Genomic DNA, 11,294 nt, shown 5'->3' on the forward strand with positions numbered 1-11,294 from the left:
GAACCATTCTGGGAACCTTGGCATCATCAATACCCATGGTTGTTCTAATAGCCTTGACTAATCTTTCTGTATTGTCCACTGAAAAACATGGCTTACCCCCTCCATCATCATCCGAAGATTCTGATGAAGACGATGATGAGAGGTCAGAGGGGGAAGGGGATTCTTTTGCGATATGGGATTCTACTGATTCTTCTGAGTCAGAGGTAACGAAGACAAGTTCTTTAAGGAATCCCTGACTTCCATCTGGATTAAGGTTTTTAGATCCATAGAAAAACTAGGGGACTCCTCAGCTATAGTTTTCTGGATACAATCAGAGCAAAGGTTCTTAGCGTAGGAGCTGGGAAGGTTAACTTTACATAACGCACATTCCTTATTGTTATTTTCAGAAATACTCTTTTTAGGTTCCTACCAAACCAGAAAGAAACGAAAAAAGAGAAAAAACAGAGAAGAGCACATTACTAAGGTGAACTTCCACGAAGATCACTCACCACACTGCCGTTCAGACTAGGGTACCGGAGATGGTGGTTGCTGTTCGCCTGAACGATCCCATCTGGCGGAGGTGGACTCTCGAGATGATTTTTCTGACCGGTTCTGACGGCGCTCGTACGGCCCCCACTGCTGTGGCTCTGATGATAGGAAGACTCCCAACGTTGATCAGGTTGTCTTACATTCTGCTTGAGCTGCTTACGCTGCTTAGGCGGCTGTGGCTGCTGCTGTTCTTCCTGCTGCTGCGGTGACAGCTGCTGCCCAGGAGACTGCGGCTCCTCACTCACAATGAAGGGGATGCAGACACCACCATCTTGGCAACTTCCCATCTTTATAAAGCATATGGGGGCTCCACCTCCTTTGGGCCCCTCCCCTTCCGGCGGCAGCATGCTCTCTCCCTTTTTTTGTTTAAACACCAGCCAGCTGGCGCGCTTCGCCGTAGGATCCCTCCTGCGCGTGTGCAGACCCAGCGGCTCCCGCCGCGCTTGAGAATGGGGATGTTCCATGCTGAATCGCACCCCGCCCATGCGCTGACCCGGGCTTCCGACGCACTCATGCCAGGGCGCGACGCGACCCTGCGCAGACCTGGAAGGCCTGCCTGCCGGCGCGCTCAGCCACGGACCTCCATGCGTGCGCAGCCCCGGCCGCAGGACCCGGCGCACGAGGGAGAGGATCCCGGAATGCGCCCCCCCGCACTCAGAACCTGGTGCCAGCAAGATGGGGCTGAAAACAGAGGACCTGTCTGCTGCTTCTTCGCGGCCTCCAGGCTGCATCGATCCCGGGATCCATGCTCCAGAACCCACAATCAGGTATGTGAGGCACCACCTAGATAGGCTCCCATCAAGGACAAGAACCAAAACTGATGCAGAAGAGAGGTACTGCGTTTTTATTCAGTAGGTTCCTGTCCTTGGAGGGCGGATACCCTCTCTCAGGTGGTGCTGTCATGTGAGAAGGGGAAAATTGCTAAATTTTCGCCAAATTTCCGTTTTTTCACAAATAAACGCAAGTGATATTGAAGAAACTCTGGAATGCTTCAGCAAATCCCAGTGATTCCGAAATTGTTTTTCATGACACATTATACTTTATGTTAGTGGTAAATTTAAGTCGAAATTTATTGTGTTAATTTGTGAAAATATCAGAATTTTGGCGAAAAGTTTGAAATTTTCAAACTTTCAACTTTTATATCCTTTAACTAGTTAGTCATGCTGTGCAACATAATTTCTAAATAACCTTTCCCATATAATGTAATATTTACATCAGCATCACTTGTTAACATTTTTTTACTTTTAAGGAAGTTAAAATTTACAAAAAATTGTGTTTTGTTTTTTTGTTTGTTCTTGTTATTTTTAGGGACCAAGTCACGTTTGAAGTGACTGAGGTGCCTACATGACACCATTTTAAAAGCTGCACCCCTCAAAGTGCTCAAAACCACATTCAAGAAGTTTACTAACCCTTTAGGTGCTTCACAGGAATTAAAGCAATGTGTAAGGAAAAAAAATGAATGTTTCAATTTTTCCCACAACAATGTTATTTTAGCCATACAATTTAGCATTTTTACAAGGCTAACCGGAGAAAAGAAACAGGACAATTAGTTGCGCAATTTCTCCTGAGTACGCTGATACTCAATATGTGGAGGAGAACTACTGGGCGTAGGGCAGGGAAGGAGCGCCATTTGACTTTTGGACCGCAAAATTAACTGAGATAGCAGACTCCAATTCAGCCCCAAAATTTTACATTTTCACAAGGGTAACTGAAGAAAATGGTCCATACAATTTGTTGTACAATTTGTCTTGAGTATGCAGATACTCGATATGTGGTGGAAAGCTACTGTTTGGGCACACGGCAAGGCTCTGAAGGAACGCAATTTTGGCTAGAATAGGTTGCAGATGACATGTCATATTTGATGAGACCCAGACATGCCAAAACAGCAGGAATCCCTAAAAGTGACCCCATTTTGGAACCTACACCTTTTGAGGAATTCATCTAGGGGTGAAGTGAGCATTTTTAACCCTCAGGTGATTCACAGAATTGTATAACAATAGGCTGAGTCAGAGACCATTTTTTTCCACTAAAATGTTACTTTGGCCTCAAGTTTTCAATTTTCAAAAGGGATAATATGAGAAACGGACCACAAAATATTTTACGCAATTTCTCCTCAGTACGCCAATACCCCATATGTGGTAGAAAACTACTTTTGAAACACAGTGAAAAGCTTAGAAGGGAAGAAGCGCATATTGTAGTGCACATTTTGCTGGAATGGTTTGAAAGTGCCATGTCACATTGGCAGAGCCTCTGAGGTGCCAGAACAGCAGAATCCCCCATAAGTGACGTCATTTTACAAACTACATTTCTCAATGAATTAATCTAGGGGTGCAGTGATCGTATTGACACCACAGGTGTGTCACCAAATGTTATATTGGTGAAGAAAAAATAACTACATTTTTACCATAAACATTTTGTTTTAACCCCAGATTTTACATTATCACACAGGAAAATCTGCAAAACTAGCACTAAAATTTGTTATTTGCTTACTCTAAGGGGTCTCATCGGTACAGACATGCCAAACGTGCGTACTAACTGCGGTTTAGGCACACTGTTGGACTTAGAAGGAAGGGGGGCATTTGGATCTGTCAGCGCACAATTCGCTGAATTTCTTTTGGGGGGCAAGGAGCCATAGCACTTTTTCAGAGCCTTTGTACTACTAGTAACATGAAAGCCACCTTTATTTCCATTAACAGATGATGGACCTGACCAGGGATTTTCTTTTTTTGTGGATTGAGCTGAAGCTACGCTGAGCACTTACAGCGGGGTATCCATTTAAATCTCTGAGGGATCCATTCACCATAATGTAGGCAGCAGAGTTACTCTGTATTCAGTCTGGCTTCGGTTCAGTGTTCACAAAACTGTGGCCAACAGGACTTTTATGAACGCTTAAAAAGATAGACACCACCAGATCACAGGCCGGGCATCACAGGCATTTACCTCATTATAGACAATTTTTCACCGGTGTTCTGTCTGAATCACATATTTAAAGTGCACCTGTCAGCAGGATTGTGCTCAGTAAACTACATACACTGTCAGGTGGGCGACATTACACTGATTAAAATGATGCCTTGGTTGATGAAATCCATCCTGTGGTTCTTGTGTAATCTTTAACTTCAGCTTGGAGATAATGATATGCTCGTGCTCTGGGGCGGCCTGTGGGGGGCGCTCTATCTGGTGCTCTGCTTACATATTCATCTGTATGCCCTTATGACAGCTCATTGTGCCTTCACTGACCTGCCTATTTTACATAATACACCTAGTAGTGCGGTGCTAGGTAAAATAGGAGGCACGTCAGTGAAGGCACAGTGAAGCTGTCATAAGAGAATGCAGATGAATATATAAGCAGAGCACCAGCTAGAGACCCCCGAAGCACGAGCATATTATCTCCAAACTGAAAGTGAGGCTATGTGCCCACGATGCAGAAATGAAGCGGAAAATTTCCGCTTCATTTCTGCATGTCCTTGCCTGGAAAAACGCGTGCGGAATTTCACACGCGTTTTTCGGGAATTTCTGAAGCGTTTTGGACATGCAGAATTGCCTTGCGTTTTTCTAATGCATTGAGAAGGCAATTCCGCATGCGTAAACGCACAAATAATGTAATTTGTAATTTTTAAAAACTTTTTTTTACCTAGTCCAAGGATGAGATATCAACTTTCCCTGCCCCGATCATTGATCTGATATTCTGCAATGCTTTTGCACTGCAGGATATTACCGTAGATCAGTCACTGGCACACAAGGAAGAGGTGTTCCAGATCCTGCTGTGAGCAGGAGCTTACAGGCCACCATACCTGGGTGACTCTGCGGCCATTTTTCGGCCTGATGTCACCATGCAGACCATCGGCGCAATCGTGTTGTGCCGATCGGAGCAGAGAGGGAGCTCCCTCCTTCTGATATGCCGATCTATATATCGCTGTCACCAATGACAGAGGCATCAGAGGGGTTAAACACTCGCGACTGGAGCTAGCCCCGATCATGGGCGTTGCTGCAGGGTGTCAGCTGTCACGTAGCGCTGACACCCGCTTTTGATTGCGCAGGCATTGGGAGCGAAGCCGCGTGATCGTCATGCTGTACATGTACAGTGGTTTGCAGGAACGCCCCTCCTGCTGCGCCGTACATGTATGGCGGATGTTGTGAAGGGGTTAAACACCTGGTGCTGAGGGGGTTCCATTCCAGTCTTGAAGAATATTAGGTGGATTTGCTTCATTGATTGATTCATGGCTTGGATTTATCATTAGTTTAAAGTTTGAGTTATATTGATTCATGTGGTATTTATTCTTTACCTCATTAATAAACTGTGCAGCCCATTTCATCCATATTCTGGTGTTTGTGTTCTTTATTTAACACCTTTCTGACATGAGCCGTAATAATACGTCCCTGTACCCTGGGCTTTAACCCCTTTACCCCCGAAGGCTGTTTGCACGTTAATGACCAGGCCAATTTTTACAAGCTCATCAAGAGAATGCCAAGAGTATGCAAAGCAGTCATCAGAGCAAAAGGTGGCTACTTTGAAGAACCAAGAATATAAGACATATTTTCAGTTGTTTCACACTTTTTTGTTAAGTATACAATTCCACATGTGTTAATTCATAGTTTTGATGCCTTCAGTGTGAATGTACAATTTTCATAATCATGAAAATACAGAAAAATCTTTAAATGAGAAGGTGTGTCCAAACTTTTGGTCTGTACTGTGTATATATATATATATATATATATATATATATATATATATATATATATATATATATATATATATATATATATATACACACACACACACACACACATATACTGTATATACGGCTCTGCAAAATTTTCAGTTTCTCTGATTTTCCTCTTTATAGGTATATTTTTGAGTAAAATGTACATTGTGTTTTATTCTATAAACTACTGACAACATGTCTCCGAAATTGAAAGCTAAAAAATTTGTATTTATTTGCAGGAAATGATAAAGTGTCAAAATACTAAAAAAGAAACCGTGCTTTCAGACCTCAAATTACTCATGTTTTAACTCAGGAACAGTTCAGAAATCAATATTTGGTGGAATAACCATGATTTTTAATCACAGCTTTCATGCATCTTGGCATGATTTCCACAAGTCTTTTCCATGCTTTCCAATAGAAAACTGTTCAGTGGTCTCTTCATTTTGCCAGAGCTGTATATATTGTGACAGAGTCACTGGCAGATTACTGGGGAGAGAGATGTGTAGCACTGATATTGATAGGTGCAGTGATTGTGCATAGTGAAAAGGTTCCAGCACTCAAGTTAGTTAAGAAGCCATCTTGGTGCTGATTGAACACCTGTAGAAAGGGAGGAACGGAGAGGATAGAAAGCACAGCCTTACTGAGCGTTTAGGCTGCGTGCCCATGTAGCGTTTTACAAGAGTATATGCTGCGGAATTTCCGCAGCGTAAACGCTTCAAAAACGCATGTATATCCGCACCCCATGGTCCTCAATGACAAGCCGCACTGTCAATTCCCATGCTGCGGATTTTTAAGCAGCGTTTATGCTGCGCTCAAAAATTCGCAGCATGTCCATTAATTTTGCGGACACGCAGCGGAATCGCCACCATTGACTTGCATTGAATCGCTTAATATCCGCATGACTACATGTGCACAAGCGGATATCACACGGTTCAATGTACGGATGGTACCCAGGTCTGGAGGAGAGGAGACTCTCCTCCAGACCTGGGTACCATAGAAACTGTAAAAAAAAGAATTTAAAATAAAAAATAAAGTTTATACTCACCTTCTGATGTCCTCCCGGTGTTATCTCTGCCGCGTCCGCTCTCTTGCAATGCTCGCGCTGTTGTGAAGGACCTGCCATGACGTCACCGAAGGTCCTTCACAACAGCGCGAGCCTCCCAACACACCGGACGCAGCGGAGATATCACCGGGAGGACACCGGAAGGTGAGTATAAACTTTATTTTTTACCATTCTTATTCTTTTTTTTTCAACTAAATTGGTCACACTATATATGCCGGTTGCCTGGATTTATATAGTGTGAACAAGTTGTCAAGCACTTAAGTGATGCTAAAATCGCTTGGAAAAGCGCTTGATAACCCGCATGCAGAAATGCATGTGAAGAACGCTTGACAAACGCTTCTAACTGGCGGGAAAAACGCATGTAAAATCCGCATGCGTTTTTCCTGCCAGGGAGAAGCATAAAAAATATGCAGCATTTCTGCATCGTGGGCACATAGCCTTAGTGTGTGGTGGGCTGGAGGTGAGATCTCTGAGCTGTTTGTGGCACACATGCTGGATATATGGAGATTGCAGGTCTCCTGATGTGAATGTCCTTTGTTAAATGAAATGGATGCTGGACTTTAAGCCAGGTGGGCTAAACAGCACTATTGTATGGACTTGTTATTTTATGTCTTACCTTCTGCCGGACTAAGGCTGTATTTACTTTTTCTGGTGACGTGATTTATGAGGACTGCAATAAATCAGACGCACTTCAAATAGAAACAGTCCTGTGTCTGCCTCTTTAAGAAGCCCAGTGAGTCGATCTTCTGACTTGACCTATAAAACTGTCCCACTAGTTAACCCCTTTTAGTGAAATTTTGGTGTCATTTTTACCCATTTCCCAGTGTGAAAATGTAAAATCTGGGGCTAAAACAAAACTTTGGTGGTAAAAATGTAATTATTCTTTCTTCACCGCCCATTGGTGTAAAATTCTGTGAGGCACATGTGGTGTGAACATGCTCCCTGCACCCCTAGATGAATTCATTGAGAGATGTAGTAGGTAAAAAGGGGGTCTCTTATGGGGAGGTCTGCTAATATGACATGGCATCGTCAAACCAGCCCAGCAAAATCTGAGCTCCAATATGGCGCTCCTCACCTTCTGAGCTTTGCACTGTGCCTCAAAAGTAGTTTTCGATCACATATTGGGTGTTAGCGCACAAAGGAGAAATTGCGCAACAAATTTTGGAGTCCATTTTCTCCTGCTATCCGTGTGAAAATGAAAATATTTGGAGCTAAAACAACATTTTTTGTGGGAATTTTTTCCATTTTTACAGATCCACGTTGTAAAATTCTATGAAGCACCTGTGGGTTCAAGGTGCTCACCACACATCTAGATAAGTTTCCTGAGGGGTCTATTGTCCAAAATAGGGTCAGTTGTGGGGGGTTTCCGCTGTTTAGGCACATCAGGGGCTCTCCAAATGCAACATGGCGTCCGCTAATTATTCAAACAAATTTTACATTCAAAAAGTCTAATGGCGCTCCTTCCCTTCCAAACCCTGCTGTGCACCCAAACAGTGGTTTTCCCTCACATATGGGGTATCAGCGCGCTCAGGAGAAATTGCACTACAAATTGTGTATTCCATTTTTTCCTGTTACCCTTGTGAAAATAAAAAAAATTGGGTCTAAAGTAACTTTTTTGTGAAAAAAATTAAATGTTCATTGCTTTCTTCCACATTCCAAAAATTCCGTGAAACACCTGAAGGGTTAATAAACTTCTTGAATGTGGTTTTGAGCACCTTGAGGGGTGCAGTTTTTAGAATGGTGTCACTTTTGGGTATTTTCTGTCATAAAGGCCCCTCAAAGTCACGTCAAATGTGATGTGGTCCCTAAAAAAAAAAATGGTTTTGTAAATTTTGTTGGAAAAATGAGAAATCGCTGGTCAACTTTTAACCCTTAGAACTTCCTAACAAAAAAAAAATGTTGGTTCCAAAATTGTGCTGATGTAAAGTAGACATGTGGGAAATGTTATTTATTAACTATTTTGTGTGACATATCTCTCTGATTTAAGGGCATAAAAATTCAAAGTTTGAAAATTGCAAAATTTTCTAAATTTTCCGATTTTTTTCACAAATAAACGCAAGTGATATTGAAGAAATGTTACCACAATCATGAAGTACAATATGTCACGAAAAAACAGTCTCAGAATCAGGGGGATCCGTTGAAGCGTTCCAGAGTAATTACCTCATAAAGTGACAGTGGTCAGAATTGTAAAAATTGGCCCGGTCATTAACGTGCAAACCACCCTCGGGGGTAAAGGGGTTAATGTATTATTTCAGTATTTGTGTTACCATGTCTGTTGAAGGTTATGCAGGGGGGAAAGTACACGACCCCTTAAGTTTAGCATAAATTATAACCTAAACATTACATGCTAATATCTCCACAATGGAGATGAGAAATTAAAAAATAAAAGGTTTTAAGGCTATGTGCCCACGTTGCATTTATGAAGCAGAAAATTTCTGCTGCATAAATGCAAGTCCTCTCCCGGAAAAACGCATGCGGAATTCCGCACGCGTTTATCGCGCATTTTTCGTGCGTTTATCACGCGTTTTCCACATGCGGAATTGCCTTGCGTTTTTTATGCATTGGACAAAGGCAATTCTGCTTGCGGAAACGCAAAATTAAATGACATGCTGCGGATTTTTGAACGCAGCATAAACGCTGCGGAAAAATCCGCAGCATGTGCATAGAACTTGCGGAATCTCATTGGGGACCATGGGGTGCGGATATACATGCGTTTTTCAAGCGTTTACGCTGCGGAAATTCCGCAGCATATACGCTTGAAAAATGCTACGTGGGCACACAGCCTTATTCAGCTCATTGTGCAGATAGATTCCACTTATCCTGCGGAGTCACAGCATGGCAGTGCTGCAATGAAGAAAGACGCCAGGTGGGCAATGGAGGACCAAAGTTATGAGAATAGGAAACCCACATGTGACTGCAAAGAAAGATAATGGGATAATTTAGGCCACAATAACAAAGCATAAGTCAGAGATAATCATAGGTGCTAAACCGGAAGTTCTGTAAAGTCAGAGACGTATACTAGATTCCACGCACTCATACTTTGATAGTATTTAAAGGGGTCTCCAAGATCCTATCCCAATATGTAGTAGATGTAATAATAAGAGTATTAGCAAATATTTTCAATTAGAAATGTTGTATAGTTCTTCTGATTCGCTATGTCGCTTACCCCATGTGCAGGTATTACAGTAACCATGGTTACGACCACTCATATACTGCCAGTTAGTGGTCGTACCCATGGATACCTAAGCTACTGAAATGCCTTGCACATGGGGTAAGCGACATAGTGAATCAGAAGAACTATACTACATTTCTAATTGGAGGTATTTGCTAACATTATTATTATTATTACACCAAGTATATACAGGGCTAGGATCTTGGAGAAGGGAATACTCCTACAGTTGAAGGCAAAGTAAGTCCATGCAGTTTAACCTATAGCTAACCTGCCTTCCTACACGGGTTTAACCCCTTCCTGCTGTGGTCAGCTTTCCTGCTGTTTTTTTCTCCCCTCCTTCTAAGAGCCATAACCCCAGCTGGATACACACAAAGGGCACAATGCCAGCTGATGCCAATGCCAGCAGGCATGATTCAGTATCCCACCACATACGCCCTGCATACAGTACTGGGCAGAAGCCTTTACTTACAGTCGCTGCCAGCTCCACAGCACAAGCTCCGACAACAGCGCTGGAACAAGGCACAAAGTCGCAGAGTGAAGCTGCGCCTCCCTGAGCAGCGGCTACTTCCTCTTCTGCCGCGCCGCACACTCGCTCTGCTGCCCCCTCCTGGTGGCATCGTGCAGTGCAGCAGAGCGGAGCAGGAAATGAGCGGCGGGGCGCCGAGTGCTGGCTGCGCTGTTACCTGTGGTGGCGTTACTGGGGACGTCCCACTGGGGCTAAGCGCAAACCAGTACGGCTTTCCATAGCCTCTACCCAGGTCTGTGGCCGCGGCAGCAGCAGGAACTCTTGCCTGCACAGCCAGGCGAGTGGCAGTGGATAGCTGAGGGCTAAGTGAGGCAGCATAGTGGCCCCTGGCGTAGAGGGGCAAGGGTCCTAACAAGAAAACCCCACCCAGCAGGTATGGGGCCAATATGAGCTGAGGCCCCAATTCCAACAGATATATTTACAATTTTATACCCGTCCTTATTTCTCCAGTTATGGGGTGGTGGGTAGAGCAGGCTACCCATCTATTATGGACGGACCTAGTGCTAGATTTCTTCCAAATAGCTGCTCCGCTTTTAGGTCATGTCCCCCGTGCCTCCTCCACTCCCTCGGATTGTTGTTCTGATGCTTGGGCTCCATCTGCCATATCATCCCAACGTCATGTAGAAGGCCCACCCCGAAAGTGCTGCTTACCGGGAGAGTTGCCAACTTCTACAGGGGCATAGGAGATCTTCTTGGCCTTCCATGAGAGGTGGCAAGTATGTAGCGTAGCTACCGGAGGGGGGGCAGAGGGTGTAGCCACCCCATGGCCCCGCGCTCTGAGGGCCCACCCAGAGATACGCTACTTTTCACTATCGGCGTCCAACAGTTAAACTCTGGCAGTGCAGGGAGACATGATCTCCCGGCACTACCGCTATGGGGTCCAGGGGGGGAGGCCAGCACCGGCCCCCTGCTAGTCAACTGTGTCCGCATCCTAAATCTCACTGACACACCCCCTGGGCCGGTCCTGTATTGGGGTAGTCACAGTGGCAGTGACCCGGTCCGGGTGGCCCAGGGAGGACAAATAAAGAACAGTCAATTTGGGGAATAAAGTGTTTGGGGATTAAGTCTGTGACGCCACCCGTGGTATGCGGCTATAGGGGGCCGCCGCTGCTGTTCAGATCCACTGGGGCCGTTGGTGACGCAGCAGAGATGGTTCAGGGCAGTTAAAGAGATAATTTTAGATGTTGGTGTTGCAGTGCAAGGCAGGTGGCACAGGAATTAGGCAAGGACACAGTGGGGTGCAGTCTTCAAGCTTTTACTCAGTTATCACGCTGCTCCAGGTTACAACTGCCAGATTATAAC

General features: G+C 44.4%; 1 protein-coding gene across 1 annotated transcript in view; it reads right to left on the reverse strand.

Annotated features, from left to right (window-relative positions):
• The window catches only part of RNASET2 (ribonuclease T2), a 143,247-nt gene extending 133,149 nt beyond the window's left edge, over positions 1–10,098 (reverse strand). Inside the window, exon 1 of the mRNA XM_073671449.1 lies at positions 9,936–10,098. Coding sequence (XP_073527550.1) covers positions 9,936–10,083 — 148 coding nt within the window. The 5' untranslated portion in view covers positions 10,084–10,098. The remainder of the gene's footprint in view (positions 1–9,935) is intronic.
• Between the last annotated feature and the right edge of the window lie 1,196 nt (positions 10,099–11,294).

This window comes from Phyllobates terribilis, unplaced genomic scaffold, assembly GCF_046119375.1.
Source record: "Phyllobates terribilis strain yellow unplaced genomic scaffold, ASM4611937v1 Scaffold_3__8_contigs__length_932513732, whole genome shotgun sequence".
NCBI classification, from domain to species: domain Eukaryota; kingdom Metazoa; phylum Chordata; class Amphibia; order Anura; family Dendrobatidae; genus Phyllobates; species Phyllobates terribilis.